Source organism: Diachasma alloeum, unplaced genomic scaffold (genome assembly GCF_001412515.2).
Source record: "Diachasma alloeum isolate Michigan unplaced genomic scaffold, Dall2.0 Dall_scaffold_00196, whole genome shotgun sequence".
Classification (NCBI taxonomy): domain Eukaryota; kingdom Metazoa; phylum Arthropoda; class Insecta; order Hymenoptera; family Braconidae; genus Diachasma; species Diachasma alloeum.
Window position 1 is genome coordinate 290,448 of NW_021680361.1, and position 20,299 is coordinate 310,746.

The 20,299-nt window shown below is 34.2% G+C and overlaps 2 protein-coding genes across 3 annotated transcripts; both read left to right on the forward strand.

Moving 5' to 3' along the window:
- The first annotated feature begins 207 nt into the window (after positions 1-207).
- LOC107048682 (dynein regulatory complex protein 9) lies at positions 208-3,410 on the forward strand. The gene is made up of 3 exons (XM_015271995.1): positions 208-408; positions 695-901; positions 3,210-3,410. Exons 1-3 carry the CDS (start codon positions 208-210, stop codon positions 3,408-3,410), a joined length of 609 nt encoding a protein of 202 aa, XP_015127481.1.
- A 3,294-nt stretch (positions 3,411-6,704) lies between these two features.
- Positions 6,705-15,783, forward strand: LOC107048691 (poly [ADP-ribose] polymerase tankyrase-2). Of its 2 annotated transcripts, none has more exons than XM_015272005.1 (8): positions 6,705-7,026; positions 9,623-9,722; positions 10,231-10,389; positions 10,982-11,179; positions 12,034-12,370; positions 13,194-13,466; positions 13,575-13,867; positions 14,553-15,783. In XM_015272005.1, the coding sequence occupies exons 2-8, from the start codon at positions 9,660-9,662 to the stop codon at positions 14,814-14,816; spliced, it is 1,587 nt and encodes a 528-aa protein (XP_015127491.1). In that variant the 5' UTR covers positions 6,705-7,026; positions 9,623-9,659; the 3' UTR covers positions 14,817-15,783. The 2 variants fall into 2 exon arrangements, with proteins under 2 accessions (XP_015127491.1, XP_015127492.1); XM_015272006.1 differs by having other exon boundaries at positions 10,276-10,389.
- The last annotated feature ends 4,516 nt before the right edge of the window (positions 15,784-20,299 follow it).

The window sequence follows — 20,299 nt, forward strand, 5'->3', positions numbered from 1 at the left end:
TGCTGCAAATAACACAAGAATAATGCAAAAAAATTCAGATCACCGTGAGATGCTTTGCAAGTTGGAGCGCGACAGGTAAGCGATAAAATCTTCTGTCTAGTCCAGTTGATTAATCCCACTTAAGCCGTAACATTCCACCCGATCAGAAAAAAACTTAATTTTCTCAGTTCGTACGTTCGGCAACTATTAGATGCCGTAAAAACTGAAATGCAGGAGAAAGGAACTTACACCGTCTTGATCCACCTAATCAAGCGAACAGCCGAAAAAGAAGTAGAAGAGAACAACATCATCCTGAACGACACAGCGGCGCAAAAAACCGTCCAAGACCTGAAGAAAAAACTCTCCCAAGAAATGATGGAGAACGAGCGGGAGATATCCAGCCTCTGTAGAGAACTCAACAAACTGAAGGTTGAAACAATAATCTCCAATCGTCAATCTAAAAACAAGTGGATAATTTCTTTTTGCATTTCTTTATGAATGAGTTTAGTGTAATTATTGTTAGTAAATTAGCAATCTATTTTCGAATGGGTTCTCTTTTTTTAAATTCTTATTTCACTATTTTCTTCTTCGATTTTTTCATGTCATAGTACTATCATCAAATCGCATAAACAATGCGCAAATCAAAATCTTTTCATTGCTCGAATTCCCAACAAATGAATCACCATAAATTTTTCATCTTCCATAAACCATCCAGGAAGAAAAACAGGAAATTGAATTGAAAATAGACCGTGAAACGGGATACACGAGTGCCTGGGAAGCAGCTCAATGTGAAGAGAATACGGAGCGCTGTAACATCACACTGGGGTACCTAAGAACATCGCTAGAGGATATCTTAATCCTCAATAAAAACGAGTGTAGAGTTGCCCGTGAAATTGATGCATTTCTCAAGCAAAACATCGCTGTGAGTCTTGCAGCTGACTAATGATCGATAAATGACCTTCAAATGTTCATTTAATGAATACAAAATGCCATTTTTCACAGACGAAGCAAAACATTTGTTGAATTTCAGCTAATGGTTGTTGAATACATGAATTGATAAGTAGTTGTTTAATTTCTGCAACTATTTGTTGACGAATCAAAAAAAAGTTGTTGAAATCTTATAACTATTCTTTGAAATTGACAAATATTAAAACTATTACCAAAAACCAATAAATAGTTGTTGAAAGCATAACTAATCGTTGAAATTGGACAACTGTTCTCCAAAAATCAATGGATCGTTGTTGAAATTTACCAAATATATGAAAAAATTCAACAACTATTAGTGCAACTTCATCAACGATCCCGTCAAATTAAAAAAAAATTGTTGATGAACTTCAACAAGTATTTTTTCGAATCTAACAAGAATTGGCTGAAATTCAGGAACTATTTTTTAAAAATTAGCAGATCATTATTTGACTTCAACAAATAGTTATTGAAATCTATCAACTATTCATTGAAATTTCATAACTATCCGTCAAATTTCGACAACTATTTATTCAAAAAATTGCGAATAGTTTGATTCAAAAAAATAGTTATCAAAATTTGATAACTATCTGTAAAGTTGAAGCTCAACTCAACTCACTATATTATATCGTTATCCCATCAATTTTGATGATGTTGATCTTGATGAACCATTAAATTAGTTTGTCCAATCCCTAACAAGTTTAACGTAAAAGCCTCGGACAACTGGGAGAAAAGGTACAACCGAGAAATGCAAATGTACACTGACAGAAATAATCAACTGCGAGAAGACATCGAGAGTAGACGCTCCACTCTTCATGAACTTGAAGCCAAGGTGGGTTGGTATTGGTGATTGTGTTTTTGACGTTAACAAAACCACTCGGCCATTTTCCACCTCGAATAACCGAGTAAACTAGGAAGGACCTTCTCTCTCCTGTCACTGGTATATCCTCCACACACTGAAAATCGATTACAGACGCCGGAGGCATTCGAATGCCACTTTGGTATTCTAATCCATACAGTGAATTTTATTGACCCTGGATTTATAAGATAATGAGGAATGGGGAAATTGGAGGAATTCGTTTATAGGAATACTGGGGAGATCAGTTATAGTTATTTAAAATCATCTTTGAGTCGATTTTTACTGGATATGATGAGAATGATTAATTAAATCAAGTTTTGATGACTTGCCTTTTAGAGCCGAGTCAAGTTGGACTTAAGTGTTGGCGGAAGATGACTTGATTCAAGTGATATTTTCCCGGTATTATTCAAGCTGACGGAGAAGATCACTTGAATCATGTCGTAGAGACTTCAATTCGAGACTTGAGTAAAGTTTCACTCGAGAAAAGGTAGATGATTTGAATCAAGCAGCTCGCGTCTGTGGAGTTGTCTTGTTGGTTTGAGTCAAGTTTGACTCAACGTGGAGAAGATTATTTGAATGAAGTTATTCAGTTTTTGTATTGAGTCAATTTTGACTCGACGCCACGAAAAATATCAATTGAGTCAAGTCGTAGAGCCTTGCTATTTTGATTTGAATCAAGTTTGACTCAAGTCGAGGCGAAAGATTCTTCAATCAAGTCATAAAGAACACCATGAACAATAAAAAGCATCATACATGTCTTCAGTTTGAGTATAGCATTGAGTCATTGTCAAACTGCTTAATGCTAAAAAAAAGTGATTCAAGTCTCCTCATGTCTTGTATGTAAATTATGAGACAACGATCAATGATCGTGAGTCAATTAAAAAAAATTTCATTCACGCTTCAAGAATAAAAATTAGCGATTAAGAGTGCTTGAATCAATTTTCTGAATTTGACTCAAGTCAAGTTGAGATGATTTATCCGGAATTTATTCGATGAAATCATCTACGAAAAAATTATTTATTTCATTCGCGAGGAAAATAGAAACCTCTCACATTGTTTCTCATAATAATTCGTAAAACAGAAATATTTATAGGATAGATGAAAAATTAGATATCCGATCATTCACAGCTTTCTTATTTCCTCTTTATTTAACGAAAATTAATCCTCAATTAATTATTTCCTTATTAAATTGGCCCGAGGTTCTCCACGAGATGAAATATCCTCCTCACAGTAGAATGAGGAGGAGAATTAGTGGGCAATCAAAGGATTTCCACTGAGCGATCATGAGAAACCGTATTCTGTACTTTTTTATCTTTCCGTTGGTATCTTTTTTGACAGTTCTCACATAATTGAGTTTTCCTCCCTGAAATTCCTATAATGGTCTCCGTCCAATGTTCTTTTTTTCCAGTTTCGTGAGAGACAGGAGTTTATTGACCAGTACCTCGCGGAGAAGGAGGCTGCGAGGGTTCTCAGGGAGTTGGAGGAGCATAAGAAACATTCGGCGATTTGGATACAAGCCTGGTGGAGGGGAGTTATGGTGAGGAGAAAACTCGGACCCTATCGCCCAGATGAGAAGAAGAAAAAGAAGACAGTTAAAGGAAAAAAATAGTTCAGATAGCTACGACAACATATAACATTGAAGGGAACCTGAGTCTAATCTTGGAGACTCGCATTCTTGATTCGATTCAAGTTTTACTCAAATGAGGAGAAGACTTGAATTAAGTGTCTCAAGTCTCAAATTGAATCAATTTCGACTCAATATGAAGCATAAAACGACTTGAATATAGCCGTGGAGACCCACATTCCTGAGTTGAGTAAATTTTGAATCGAGTCGTGAAGTCTTGCGTTCTTGAACTGAGTCAAGTTTGACTCAACACGAAGAAGAAGATAACTTTAATCATTAAACACAACTTGAATATAATCGGGAAACTATTTCTGAATCGAGTCACTTTTGACTCGAGATGAGGAAAAAGATAACTTGAGTCGAGTCGTGAAGTCTTGCGTTCTTGAACTGAGTCAAGTTTGACTCAACACGAAGAAGAAGATAACTTTAATCAAGTCGTAGAAAACTGCTTCAGCCATGAAATAAATTTTCTCCCCTACAAAAAGGGTCTCTCGATACTTTCTCCGAAAACCTCTAGTTTCCGAAATGAATCCATAATTAACAAACACCTCATATTCGATAAACAAGCCGTTTTGGAAATTTAAGACGAAAATGAAAATTGGAAGACTTGTTTGAGATTGATTTTTTCATTTTTTGAGTATTTTTGATTTTATGACCACTGATGTTTTCAAATTTTTTTTCAACACTGATGTTTCAAAATTTTTTTTTGATAAACAAAAGATGTTTTGATCAATTTTCGAGGATTATATGAGACTAAAAATCGTTGGAGGAAATGCTTTTATGAAATTCTCATCAGTTTGATAGGTTTTTGTTGTCATTGTTTATTAATTTGGGTTTAAAATGGGTTTTGTTATTTAACAATAATTCATGTTGAGGGGATTAATTTCAGATGCGGGGATAAGGTTTGAGGATGGGTTGAATCTAGCCAGTGAGTGGACTTATTTTTTGAGAATTCAAATCAACTGGGGAATTTCATTTGATCAAATGGTCCCTCTCTATTCACCAGGGATCCCCATCAATATTAAATTTCTGTAATATTACAAGAATTTGACCCTTACATTCATGAAGGTTTAAAATATGTTAATTCAATTTTTCAAATAATATAATATTAATAATCTGATTTGTTACGAATAATGATGAAATAATCCACCGTTTTGCAAACAAGTGTTATTTATTTGTAACAGGGAAATGTTTGAGAAAATATCAATATTTTATCAAATTTAATTTAGTTAATACTGACTGGGTATGAATTTTTTCAAATTTTTTCCATGCAATTTAGTTGAAAAATTTAAAAACTGAAAATATTCAAAAGTATAGCGTAGCCCGGCCGAAGGGAGAGCTCCTTTAAGTACTCAAAAAATTTCAAGAGTGATGTTATCTGACTGATGTCTACAATATTTGACCCTAGTCTGGTCACCTGACGGGAAAATGCGACTTTAGTCACCTTCGCGGGAGAGTGCCGCCGTGTTATTTAGGCTCCAGCGTTGCCGAATCCACTCTACACTTCACGGGCGCGTTTAGCGAGTTCCCAGCAACGTCGCGCAACAGGCAATTTCATTTAACGCGGGAAAAAATTGTTCACCTGTTGGAAATAATTTTTTTTCTCCCAGAATTAAGGATACAATATTGAAAAAAATATACTAGAATTTTCCGGATACTTCAATTGACGAATTCAATTTTTCTCAAATTTTTCCGGTCAACCAGTCGATGGCAAGGTGAATAAAACGACATGTTGCGGCAATTCCCTCGCATGGTTACCAGTCTAGGGTTAACCGTAATAAAATATTACAAATTTGGCTATGCCGGCTATTCACACCCACAAAAATCCTCCAAAATTTGATGTATTCCTAGGCAGGAGCACGATGTGTGACCCCCGGTAAAGCTCCTCGAGATTACGACATAAGAAATGGTTAACACGACGTTGGCATTCTCCAGATACGGAGACCCCCGCACGATGCCATATACTCCGACATCATTTTCCCGTACAACGTGACTATATTCTCGGGAAAACTGGGAGATAAAAAAATATAAAATAAGGAAGTAGGTCAGAAATACGATTTTCGTTGGGGGTCGGGGGAGGGGGAGGGGGGTGAATGCCGACGAGACCACTCACAACTTTCATGTGAAAACGAAACTCACTCAGAACTTCGTGATAAAAAAAATATTATATATTTTTCTAGTTTTGTTGGCGATGAATTGAAACAAAAAAAATGTTAATGGAACGACAAATGGATCATAAATTTCAGCCACTTTGCAGGGACGAAAAATCCATTGTTTGATGTCGGCGAAACCCTGGAGTACCCGCCCTCCTCCTCCCGACCGCCGGAATAACAGCCCCTCAATAAATATTCAATGCTATCACCGGGAAAATTACATCCACTGGGTAATTAAAAATTAATGGAAATTGGTCCAATCGAACTCGATAAACTTTAATTTTCCTTGGGTACACATTTCACGGAGATGAAGAAATGAATGATAATTAAACAATTCTGGGTTATTGTTGTTGGTGGTGGGGGCATTCAGCTGTCCGGGATTTTTAATTAATTATAGGGAATTTATTGATCAATTTGAACGGTGAATGAAATTTTGGTGAATGAAACGGTGAAAGAATGTTTTTTAGGATTTTATTTAAATAAAAAACTGAAAAATTAATAATTTTATTTTCCATTTTTTGTTTGATTTTATTAGGTTTTTTAATATTTATTGGAATTATTTGACGGAATGAGAAATCATTATGAAGAATGGCAAAAGAGCAATTGAAATTTTGGAAAAATATTTTATTTTTTATGAAAATTAATTAATATTTTTTTTTCATTTAAAAACTGCACATGATCCGTGTTACTGGGAATTAATTACATGCTGATGTTTTTATTGATTAATTTCCACGTTGAGTAAGAAATTTTGGACAAATTTGCAATGAAAAGAAAGTGAAAAAACGTATCAATTTCTTACGTTTTCATTTTTAATTTTATATTCGATTTCATTAATTTTTTTCATTATTAAAATTCAATCCATATATTAATTTTGAGAATTTTCTATTTTTTTAAATTCTTTTTCTTGAAATAAGTAAAAAATTTCAAATAAAGATTTTTATTTGATTAAAAAAGAACATTTTTCTGGGTGTAACAATGAAAAAGTTGTTCCACCCCTCCCGCCCTGAAAAATCCCAACCGCCAGAAAAATTCGAAAAATCCCGCCTGACCTCCGATTCGTCGACCCCAACCCAGCCTGACCCGACCTGCCCCAGCTTCGCCGTTCCCCCACTCGCGTCGCCACCGCCCCACCCCCCGATCACGCTCTCAAGTGCCCGAAGCCCAGTGCAACTCGAAATAATATTCGCAATCTCAAAAAACCCGAGAAATCCCTCAATTCACGAGCAAAAAAAATAAAAAAAATCCCAAAGCGCGAGAGCCGCGGAATCTCCGAGTGAACGAACGTGTCTTAATGGCGCGAAGTGTCCGCCATTTTGCACTCTCTGTCTACCTCCGTAAATGCCGAGGCACAAGTGCCCAAGGAATTACCCATCGACGGTTCAATAATCATCGGTAAAAGGGCTCGAACGATGGTTAACTGACAAATCGCCACGAATGATGGTGTTTACGTGAGTAAAAAGTCTCTTTCAAACGCTCAAATAACGTTTAAACGGCGTCAATAGGGCTGATTATGCTGAGCCTATGGCAAGGTACTTCCGTTCAATGAACAGGAACAGGAAGTTCATGTCCAACAGCTCAGATGGCTAAATAAAAACATCCTGTGCAATTGAATTTTTCGAAATAATGGGGATTGTTGTTTGGGCATTGTTGACGGCGGGGGGGATTGTGTCGATGGGGGAAGGGGGGTTGGACTAATTTAAGACGTAGGGATTATGGTTGGGGTTGGGTTGAGTCGTGCCACTGAGAGGACTTTTATTTTTTTGGAGATTTAAGAAAAAAAATGAAAATTAGGTAATTTTTTTGGGATTGATTTTTTCATTTTTTGATGATTTTTAGTTTTGTGATAACTGATGTTTTCAACATTTTTTTGATCAACGAAAGATTCATTTTCGAGGATTATGTGAAACTAAAAATCGTTGGAGGGCATGCTTTTGTGAAATTCTCAGCAGTTTAATGGTTTTTGTTGGAATTCTTGTTTATTAATTTGGGTTTACAATGGGTTTTTTTTTTTAACAATAATTCATGTCGAGGGGATTAATTTAAGATGTGGGGATTATGTTTGGGGTTGGGTTGAGTCGTGCCACTGAGAGGACTTTTATTTTTTTGGAGATTTAAGAAAAAAAATGAAAATTAGGTAATTTTTTTGGGATTGATTTTTTCATTTTTTGATGATTTTTGGTTTTGTGATAACTGATGTTTTCAACATTTTTTTGATCAACGAAAGATTCATTTTCGAGGATTATGTGAGACTAAAAATCGTTGGAGGACATGCTTTTGTGAAATTCTCAGCAGTTTAATGGGTTTTTGTTGGAATTCTTGTTTATTAATTTGGGTTTACAATGGGTTTTGTTTTTTATCAATAATTCATGTCGAGGGGATTAATTTAAGATGTGGGGATTATGTTTGGGGTTGAGTTGAGTTGGGCCAGTGAGAGGACTTTTATTTTTTTGGAGATTTAAGAAAAAAAATGAAAATTAGGTAATTTTTTTGGGATTGATTTTTTCATTTTTTGATGATTTTTGGTTTTATGATAACTGATGTTTTCAACATTTTTTTGATCAACGAAAGATTCATTTTCGAGGATCATGTGAGACTAAAAATCGTTGGAGGACATGCTTTTGTGAAATTCTCAGCAGTTTAATGGGTTTTTGTTGGAATTCTTGTTTATTAATTTGGGTTTACAATGGGTTTTGTTTTTTAACAATAATTCATGTCGAGGGGATTAATTTAAGATGTGGGGATTATGTTTGGGGTTGGGTTGAGTCGTGCCACTGAGAGGACTTTTATTTTTTTGGAGATTTAAGAAAAAAAATGAAAATTAGGTAATTTTTTTGGGATTGATTTTTTCATTTTTTGATGATTTTTGGTTTTGTGATAACTGATGTTTTCAACATTTTTTTGATCAACGAAAGATTCATTTTCGAGGATTATGTGAGACTAAAAATCGTTGGAGGGCATGCTTTTGTGAAATTCTCAGCAGTTTAATGGGTTTTTGTTGGAATTCTTGTTTATTAATTTGGGTTTACAATGGGTTTTGTTTTTTAACAATAATTCATGTCGAGGGGATTAATTTAAGATGTGGGGATTATGTTTGGGGTTGGGTTGAGTCGTGCCACTGAGAGGACTTTTATTTTTTTGGAGATTTAAGAAAAAAAATGAAAATTAGGTAATTTTTTTGGGATTGATTTTTTCATTTTTTGATGATTTTTGGTTTTGTGATAACTGATGTTTTCAACATTTTTTTGATCAACGAAAGATTCATTTTCGAGGATTATGTGAGACTAAAAATCGTTGGAGGACATGCTTTTGTGAAATTCTCAGCAGTTTAATGGGTTTTTGTTGGAATTCTTGTTTATTAATTTGGGTTTACAATGGGTTTTGTTTTTTAACAATAATTCATGTCGAGGGGATTAATTTAAGATGTGGGGATTATGTTTGGGGTTGGGTTGAGTCGTGCCACTGAGAGGACTTTTATTTTTTTGGAGATTTAAGAAAAAAAATGAAAATTAGGTAATTTTTTTGGGATTGATTTTTTCATTTTTTGATGATTTTTGGTTTTGTGATAACTGATGTTTTCAACATTTTTTTGATCAACGAAAGATTCATTTTCGAGGATTATGTGAGACTAAAACTCGTTGGAGGGCATGCTTTTGTGAAATTCTCAGCAGTTTAATGGGTTTTTGTTGGAATTCTTGTTTATTAATTTGGGTTTACAATGGATTTTGTTTTTTAACAATAATTCATGTCGAGGGGATTAATTTAAGATGTGGGGATTATGTTTGGGGTTGGGTCAAGTCGTGCCAGTGAGTGGACTTAATTTTTTTTGGAAATTTGCGACGAAAATGAAAATTAGGGGATTTTTTTGCGATTCGTTTTTCCATTTTTTGACTATTTTTGTTTTTGTAAAAATTGATGTTTTCAAGAATAAGTCATATTGGAAGGGTTAATTGAAGCCACGGGGATTATGTTTGCAAACCATAGGATTATCCTTAAAAAATAAATTATTTTAGAATCAGACTTTTCATTAAAAGCTATTTGTTGCAGGTTTTTCTGCTGGCGAAATTAAATTTATTGAGCGAAAATGCAAACCGAAGTGCTTGGTTCGAACGATATAGAGGGATTGACTGCAGACAATTTGATTCCTGTAAGTAGAATTTTTTTTCTTTTCTAATTTTTCAAGTGAAAAAGTTCCTGTGATGGAATGAATGGGAAATTCGATTCCAAAGGTAGAATTTCAATGGGATGAAATGTGAATGTAACAGAAGTCACCCTGAATGTGCACCTTTTTCATTAATATAAAATTATTTGACGGAATTCAGTAGCGAAGCGATAAAACAGTTCAAGTCCACTTGGCTCTTAGCCGAGTTTTTACGAAATATCTCCGAATCCAAGGGAGATAGCGAAATTGTTGTCATTACTTTTTTTGTAGAGCGAATTAAGAGCTACAAAAAAGGTTATAACGAAAATTTCTCTATCTATCTTAGATTTCGAGATATCCATCGAAAACTGACCAATACTCAAAGTCGCTACTGAATTATGTCCTCACAGGAACAGTTTCACTTAATTATCTTTCATCTCTCAATTTTCGAATCTGGAGACGTGATATTAACACGAGAGATAGCACTAACATTGGTGAGATACGTTTGACATAGGTGGAATTCCTATTTCGTGATGATTCACAACGATCGCGTTCACAGGATGCCCTGTCCATTGTTGAATTAGGAAAACAACTGTTGCTGAGTGCTAAGCATGGAGAGACTGAGACTGTCAGAGATCTCATGTGTCGAGGGGCACCCTTCACAACTGATTGGGTAAATAAATATCTGCTTCATATTTTACATTTAACATTCCCATAAAAAACCAAGTGGACAATTGCACTTTTTAATAAATGAGCATCGTTATCGTTGCTAATAAATTAGCAATTTGCTTCCGAATGGGTTCTCTTTTTTTAAATTCTTATTTCACTATTCTCTTCTTCTATTTTTTCACGTCACAGGACTATCATCAATTGAAATGTCATCAAAATTTTGCGTATTATTTCGTTCTGTCAAATAATTCTACATTCAGAGCAAAAATTGAATTCTCACATGTTAAATCTTAAATTATCTCAATAACAGGTCATCTTACGAGAAAATGTCACAAGTCATTTTTCGTTGGAAATTTAATTCTCTATAAAAAATGTTTTCTGACATTTTCTTCTGAAACCGTTCATTTTCGAGATAATTGCATAATTAACGAAGAAAATTCAATTTTCCAGTTTGTTCTTCATTTTTTTTGGTAACAGACAAATAATTTCTGATTATTTTAATGAAAAAATAATGAATTAATTGATTAACGATCAATTATCATAGACAATGAGGTTCTTTTACACTTTGCATAATTGAAATAATTTTTTTTCTCTAGTTGGGAACTAGTGCTTTGCACCTCGCAGCCCAGAGCAACCACGTGGACACAGCAGAGGTGCTCCTTCGGGCCGGAATATCAAGGGACGCCAGGACGAAGGTCGACAGGACACCTCTGCACATGGCTGCCTACGAGGGACACCACGAAATGGCAGTCCTGTTGCTGAATTATGGGGCTGATGTGGACAGCAGGGACATGGTAATATTTCATTTCTTATCGCTTTTGTGGTGACTGTTGGGTGATCAAAAAAAACTCGGTTCATGCTAACAAAAGGCGATTTAAAAGAGAAAATCGGTTTTTTCATGATTACTGAAAGAATCATCAGTAATAGCAATTAAATCAGGGCTTGAAAAGTATATTTCAATGGCTTCTTAATCAAGTTGAAAAATGGTGAGAACAGCATCATTGCTTATCAAGTTACACAATACCGTCATGAGCTTTTTATATCAAAATCTCAATCTCTATTAAACTCAGGTACCAGTCTATTATGTTGAATACTTATTCCTATTGATTCATGGTCCCGACTAACTTCTGACAGAACCTGGGTTAAACTCTGCCTAAATCCTGAATAAACCCTGATTAAATCCCGGGTATACACTGATTAAACTTTGATTGAACTTTGATTAAACCCGGACTGAAAACGAATTCGAGTCTTGAGAGGCTCTGAATGTAGAATTATTTGACAGAACGAAATAATACGTAAAATTTGATGACATTTCAATTGATGATAGTACTATGGCGTGAAAAAATAGAAGAGAATAGTGAAATAAGAATTTAAAAAACCCATGAACCCATTCGGAAGCAAATTGCTAATTTATTAGCAACAATATCTATACTCATTGATAAAAAAATTCAACTGCACTTGGCAAAATAACTTGAGATTGTTTACTTAAAAAATTTATTTCTCAATTCAGAATCTAATTTTTTGGCTTCATAATTAGAAAATCTGTTTTTTTTTGTGAAAATTGAAAGACTTGAATTTCAAATAAATCATGTCAGATTATTTAATTCATTACGAACTTGTTTGAAAAATTAAAAAAAATAATTTTCAGTTGAGAATGACTCCCCTCCACTGGGCAGTTGAGAGAGAACACGAGGAGGTGATGCACGTCCTCCTGGATCATGGGGCTGACGCAAATGCCATAAGTAAATTCGACAAGACCCCCATTAGTCTGGCCCTAGAGCACGACAGACTGGACCTAGTGGATATTTTGCAGCAGGAGCGCGAGGTCCTGAGTTTGCGAGAGGAAAAACAGAGACAGGCTAATACAGCTGAGATTGAGGAAGCTACTCACAGTTTGATGAAGATGCAGGAGGCTGAGAGGAAGCAGGAGCAGCAGCAGTTTGAGATGCAGCAGCAACTGCAACAGAAACGAAAAATACAGCAAGGTTAATGAATTCATTAATTAATTTAATCAAAGACTTTATTTAAGTCAATTTTCAGGTTTTAGGAAAATGGTGTCGATTGAATTTTCAATTTATCTCGATAACCGGTGGTTTTAGAGGAAAATGTTATAGCAACTTTTTTGTGGAGAATTAAATTCCCAACAAGAAATGTTTCATGATATTTTTCTCTAAAACCGCTCGTTATCGAGATATTTCAACATTTTCAATTGATAATTTGAATTCAAAATGCAATTGTTTTGTGTTAACAAATATTTACGTATATGACAATTTATTTAAATAATTGAAATTCTTCTGACAATTGTTTTTGATCTGATGATCATGTGATTCAATCAAAATTATTCAATTAATTAATTAATTGATACGAAGATTTTAATTAAATTAATTTTTCCGTTTTGAGAAAATTGTGTCGACAGAATTTTCAATTTATCTCAATAATAAGTGGTTTTAGAGGAAAATATCATTGAAACTTTTTTGTGGAGAATTAAATTCCCAACAAGAAATGTTTTATGATATTTTTCTCTAAAACGACTCGTTATCGAGATATTTCAGCATTTCACTTGATGATTTCCAATACAAATTCAATTTTTTTTGTTGAAAAACATTTTCACTTGTAAAAAGTCATTTAAACAACTGATATTCTTATGAAAATAGGTTTTGTGGGTGGAACAATCATATGGTTTAATTATATTGATGAAAAATTGGCAATTCCCTCAGGAAAATTCACTTTTTTGCGTTTTTATAATTTTTTTTTTCATTTTTTTTTTGCAAAAAATGGGGAAATTCATGTTTTCGATAATTTTTTCAGCCCAACCAGTGAAAAAACAGAAAGTTCTCTTTCAACCGATCCACGTATCCCCATCGAGTGACGACGAACGAGAGAAAGAGGCAGAGTTGGCGGCTAGAATAAGTAGCATTGAAAATAGTACATTTAAGAAGCGTAAAGAGTTGGGGGGACTGAGTGGTCTTGAACAGCCACTTCGGTTGCTCGAGGCACACGGAATTACCATGATTCCCGTTGATAATGATGCTAGTATCGTCGAGAATGCGATGGAAAGTGGGAGGACTGTTGTTTTAACAGGTAAAACATTTTCATTTCACTGCGACGAATTTTTAAGAATGAAAATAATTAAAATGGAATGAAAAAGTTCAATTTTTCAATGACAATGTCGATTCTCCCACCGTTTAGAAGCTGGAAAATTAGCGTTAAACTTGACGAGAAACTCGTCAATGTCAGGGAAGAAACTTCAGGACGTGCAGATCGGTGGCACAACGTACAAAGCACGGAGGAAAGTCATTGCCATAAGGGCAGATCAGATTCTCAACAAGAGTCAGCCCCCCCTCACTCCGAAAGGACCAAACATTCTCAAGAGAAACACAGCGGACAAACCAGGAAAACTATTTTTAACTCCTATTCCTAATAATTCCAACAATTCATCCAACGTAACGACTCCAAAACCAACAATTACACCTAAAGTTCAGGTAAAAATATTTTAAATCATAAATAACTGAATCCTGGAATCAAAATTGAAAATTTCATTAACGAGTTTTTTTCAATGTTCAATTTCGCAGAATTAATTATCAAATAATGAGGAATATTTCGAAAATTTATTAATGAAAGATGAATTATTTAGACCCAAAATGTGAAATTGAAAAATAAAAAAATCCTCACACCCAAAAGCCCATTCAAAGCAAAAACAACAATTCTCCTGAAAGTAAATAATGATATCAAATTATAAAAATCTAAATGATAATTTAATTACTTAATCTCCACAATTTTCAACTTCAAAGAAATAATTATCCATGAATAAAGAAATTTGGAGCTTTTGTGGGGATAAAAAATTGAAAACAAATTATTACAAAAGAAATAATTCAAAAAATTATTTTTGAAAATTTTCAGCTTCAAAAAATTAATTATCACTGAAGAAAACCTATTTCGCACTTTTGAGAATGAAAAATTAATTATTTAAATTCAAGACTTGAGAAGAAAAAATTGTAAAAAAAAATTTAATAAAAACCATAATTTAATCAATTATTCTTGTAAATTTTCAGATTTAAAAAATTAATTATCAATAAATAAACCTATTTCGAACTTTTGTGGATGAAAAATGAATTATTGAGATTCAAAACTTGAAAACAAAAAATTGAAAAAAATTATTTATTTCAGAAAAAAGCACTAGAAAGTCCTCCAAAGGAAAAAAATCCAATTCTCCTGAAGCTGGACGATGATATCGAGGAAATAGAAGAGGAATCATCAGCAGCAGATTCCTCTGAAGAACAAGTAATGGACATTGTCCTGTTGAATAAACAATTGATAGAGGCAAGAAGATTAGCAGCCGAATATCGAAAACAGTTGCAGAAGAAGGAGGAGGAGGCGGAGATCTACAAGCAGCAGTTGAAGAATATCACAGCACAAACAACAACGAAATGACTCTCTCCTGGAATTATTTTATAAATCATTTTCACTGGTTTACCTCTTCTGATTTTTTTCCTCAATTCATGTGGATTTCGTGTACATAAAGAGTCTCTTTTTGTATAAATAGTTGTACAAAGTGCCAATGCCATTGGTTAATGGTGAAAAACATTTTTGATACTGAATAAATGATTATTAATTAACTAATCATGATTGATTTCTCGTGTTTACTGAGATTTTTTGGTTTTGAGGTCTCGATTTGTGGGTTTTCGTGATATTCAAGTGACGTATTTGTCTTTCAGACGATTAATTTTTTATTTGTGGTGTGTATGAGAGTCGAGAATAGTTTTTTTGAATGGAAATTAAGGATTCGGCTTTTTCGTAATCTGCGATTACAATTTTACGTGTAAATGCCGGTGAAGTAAAGTAGATTATTTTTATATGAAAATTGGAAATGAAGACATAAAGATTGGGATGTGAATTTTGTTTGAGAACATTGTGAAAGTAATTGATAAGATTGACATTTGAATAAACTTGTTTTTATGAAGAAGTTTGTTGTGGAATCACTTTATTTCTTGCACGTGCCATAATAGCGTTGTGAAAAAACGTTTTTCGTACTGAATGAATGATTGTTAATTAATTAATCATGATTGATTTCTCGTGTTTACTGAGATTTTTTGGTTTTGAGGTCTCGATTTGTGGGTTTTCGTGATATTCAAGTGACGTATTTGTCTTTCAGACGATTAATTTTTTATTTGTGGTGTGTATGAGAGTCGAGAATAGTTTTTTTGAATGGAAATTAAGGATTCGGCTTTTTCGTAATCTGCGATTACAATTTTACGTGTAAATGCCGGTGAAGTAAAGTAGATTATTTTTATATGAAAATTGGAAATGAAGACATAAAGATTGGGATGTGAATTTTTTTTGAGAACATTGTGAAAGTAATTGATAAGATTGACATTTGAATAAACTTGTTTTTATGAAGAAGTTTGTTGTGGAATCACTTTATTTCTTGCACGTGCCATAATAGCGTCGTGAAAAAACGTTTTTCGTACTGAATAAATGATTGTTAATTAATTAATCATGATTGATTTCTCGTGTTTACTGAGATTTTTTGGTTTTGAGGTCTCGATTTGTGGGTTTTCGTGATATTCAAGTGACGTATTTGTCTTTCAGACGATTAATTTTTTATTTGTGGTGTGTATGAGAGTCGAGAATAGTTTTTTGAATGGAAATTAAGGATTCGGCTTTTTCGTAATCTGCGATTGCAATTTTACGTGTAAATGCCGGTGAAGTAAAGTAGATTATTTTTATATGAAAATTGGAAATGAAGACATAAAGATTGGGATGTGAATTTTTTTTGAGAACATTGTGAAAGTAATTGATAAGATTGACATTTGAATAAACTTGTTTTTATGAAGAAGTTTGTTGTGGAATCACTTTATTTCTTGCACGTGCCATAATAGCGTTGTGAAAAAACGTTTTTCGTACTGAATGAATGATTGTTAATTAANACACGTGCCATAATAGCGTCGTGAAAAAACGTTTTTCGTACTGAATAAATGATTGTTAATTAATTAATCATGATTGATTTCCCGTGTTTACTGAGATTTTTTGGTTTTGAGGTCTCGATTTGTGGGTTTTCGTGATATTCAAGTGACGTATTTGTCTTTCAGACGATTAATTTTTTATTTGTGGTGTGTATGAGAGTCGAGAATAGTTTTTTGAATGGAAATTAAGGATTTGGCTTTTTCGTAATCTGCGATTACAATTTTACGTGTAAATGCCGGTGAAGTAAAGTAGATTATTTTTATATGAAAATCGGAAATGAAGACATAAAGATTGGGATATGATTTTTTTTTGAGAACATTGTGAAAGTAATTGATAAGATTGACATTTGAATAAACTTGTTTTTATGAAGAAGTTTGTTGTGGAATCACTTTATTTCTTGCACGTGCCATAATAGCGTTGTGAAAAAACGTTTTTCGTACTGAATGAATGATTGTTAATTAATTAATCATGATTGATTTCTCGTGTTTACTGAGATTTTTTGGTTTTGAGGTCTCGATTTGTGGGTTTTCGTGATATTCAAGTGACGTATTTGTCTTTCAGACGATTAATTTTTTATTTGTGGTGTGTATGAGAGTCGAGAATAGTTTTTTTGAATGGAAATTAAGGATTCGGCTTTTTCGTAATCTGCGATTACAATTTTACGTGTAAATGCCGGTGAAGTAAAGTAGATTATTTTTATATGAAAATTGGAAATGAAGACATAAAGATTGGGATGTGAATTTTTTTTGAGAACATTGTGAAAGTAATTGATAAGATTGACATTTGAATAAACTTGTTTTTATGAAGAAGTTTGTTGTGGAATCACTTTTTTTTTTACACGTGCCATAATAGCGTCGTGAAAAAACGTTTTTCGTACTGAATAAATGATTGTTAATTAATTAATCATGATTGATTTCTCGTGTTTACTGAGATTTTTTGGTTTTGAGGTCTCGATTTGTGGGTTTTCGTGATATTCAAGTGACGTATTTGTCTTTCAGACGATTAATTTTTTATTTGTGGTGTGTATGAGAGTCGAGAATAGTTTTTTGAATGGAAATTAAGGATTTGGCTTTTTCGTAATCTGCGATTACAATTTTACGTGTAAATGCCGGTGAACTAAAGTAGATTATTTTTATATGAAAATTGAAAATTAAGACATAAAGATTGGGATGTGAATTTTTTTTAAGAAAATTGTGAAAGTAATTGATAAGATTGCCATTTGAATAAACTTGTTTTTATCAAGAAGTTTGTTATTTCTATAGTTTTTAGAAATTATTTTTACATTACAAATTTCATGTCTGTTTTATTCATTTAGTTATTTGTTTTTTTCAAAATTTTTTGGATTTGTCATATGGAAATCGGCGTGTATATTTTCCCCGTTTGTTTTTTAGAAATTTTTTTTTGAATTTTTGTTTTGTTACGTTATACTATATCTTATCTTATGGTTTTTGTAATCGTTTTATCATGAATGAGGAAAGACATAACAATGATAAATTTTAGTATTTGAGTATGGAGGGCGCTGTGGAAATTGAATCGAACCCCGCGATTTCATTCATAAACGCGACAATAAATACATGTATTTGTAATTTTATTTACTATTTTTTTTTTAATGGAGAATCCGAAAATCAGGAATTTTGAAAAAAATTTCGGAGTTCTTTTCAACTTTTTTCGGCTTCTCTTCTGCCTTCTTCATAAAAAAAAATAATAAAAAGTAATTGATGAATAATTTTTACGAAAATTGCATTATGAATGGAATTGGTCAGTCATTTTGTTCCAATTTTCAACTCCAAAAATGAAATTAGAAAACTGAAATATCATTTTAGAGAATTGTTTCGAGTCAAAACATCAATTTTATCACGAAATTTCGCCAGCTTCATTATAATTTCCATTAGAATATTGAAAATTGCATTTTTTAAAAACAATTTCACTCTGAAAAATCGTTTAAAAAATCTGATATCAATTGCAAAAGTTCATGTAGACCCAAAATATATCGAATTTACCGTTAAATTTCATCAATTTCATGAATATCTTGATTATAATCGTGAAAGAAAGTATTTCTCAATCGATTTTCAAATTCGTTACTCCAAAAAGTAATTGAAAAATCTAAATTAATTAACTCCATCATTATTTTGACAATTAGGACTGACATTTAAATATATCGACGAATTTTGCAATCACTGAGCTTCAAAAAATAATTGAAAAAATTAAAAAATCTATTCCAAAAATGAGTCTTGCGCCTAAACCTAAACATTACCCCAAAAGTTGAAATTTCATAATAAAATATCATGAAAAATACGATGAATTCTCCTACAATCTCTATTTCTCGACTAAAAATACAATATTTTTCCCTCCAGCCCCCCTTCCGCAAAAAAAATTTTGCCCCTGAAAACCTTGAAAAGCCAGAAGAAATCCGATTTCCCGAGAACCCCTAAGGCCCGTTCAACATTAAAAAAAAGGGAAAAAGCGATTCTAAAAAATTATCTTCAATAAAAAAACCAAATCCATAATAAAAAAATCATTTCTCAAAAAATTTTAAATTTTATCTTTAAATGTCATAGATGTGAAAATTTTCCAAAATAACCAGTAATTAATAAAAATTTACAATTAAACCCTCCAAAAATCGTAAAAAAAATAAAAAATCAAGTTCAAAAAATCCCTTCCCTCAATGACACAAATTCCATAACAAAATCCCACAACTCTACCAAAAACCTAAATATCTTCCCTTTCAATTCCCCCCAAAATCCTCCCCCCCGCGCCAACCGACAAAAATAAATAAATAATCACCTGAACCTTGGAAGTTGAGCACCGGTGATCGTCGGCTGTCCCCGCTCGATAACTCCCGCCTGGACCCGAGCATCCAAAACCTCCAAGCCCACTCGCTTCCAAACCCCAAATAACCCCCCTGAACCCCCCGAAAAGAAAAGTCCCACCCCTCACCAGACCCTCCACCCCCAGGGCACCTCCGCACTCCCAAGCCCCCCCTGTTAACCCCCTAAAAACCTCAAAAACCCGGAAAAACGCCAAATTCCCGAGAATTCCCGACGCGCGAATCGTCGTGGCGTCACTTCACTCTCGGCTCCCGTCGCCTCCCCTCGGCCTCCTTCGGTCCCCCTCGGCTCCCTCCGCCGTCACTCGGCCCTTCCCCTCCCCCGCCACTAATATTCGTCATCAGGAGGGGGTACCAGTGCCTCAACTCTCTCTCCGCCTCGCCAACCAAAACATCACCCAAAAAACAAACCCGAACCCCCGAAAAAAAAAAATTCAACTGAGAACCCCTGCACGTATATCTAGCCTATCGCGCCGCCACTCGATGCTCCAGTGGTGTGTGCGCCTAGTATTGAGGAGGGGGGCCCTTAGTATTTGCGCCTCTACCTTCTCCAATCACAAAATTATCGCGCAGAACCCCGAAAAAAAAAGCAAGTTCCCTCGAAAAATCGGCGGAGCCGAAGTGAAAAAACCCGTCCCCCGGTGAAAACTGAAATCAATTACCTCCAAACAGTGGCTAAATTCCCGTGAACTCGGACAAGTCGTATTGGTGTGGGGGGTCATGCCCCAGTGACAAAAAATAACCCCAAAGTGTCCAAAATACCCCAAAGACCGCGACCCTCCGCCGGGCAAAAAAGTGAAATAAAAAATGAAGAAAAAATCGACTGAAACAAGAGTTTGAGAATTGTTGTCACCAAGTGCACCCGAGGCCCCCGAACGTGGGGTCCCTGGTCACCCCAGTGAGCGTCCGCCGGTGTTGGCGTTATCCCAAAATAAAGTCTCCCCTCCGCGAGGGAAAAAGTCCGTGAGAAAAAATTTAAACCACCGAAAAATCCCCCAAAAATTGCCCCCCGAATGAGTGCATTCAGCCGATTGTTCGGTCCCTAGTGCCGAGTTTGCCCATTTTCTCCGTTACATGTACATGTGTGTGTGTGCCACGGACGAAGCAAAGAGGCGGCAGGAAA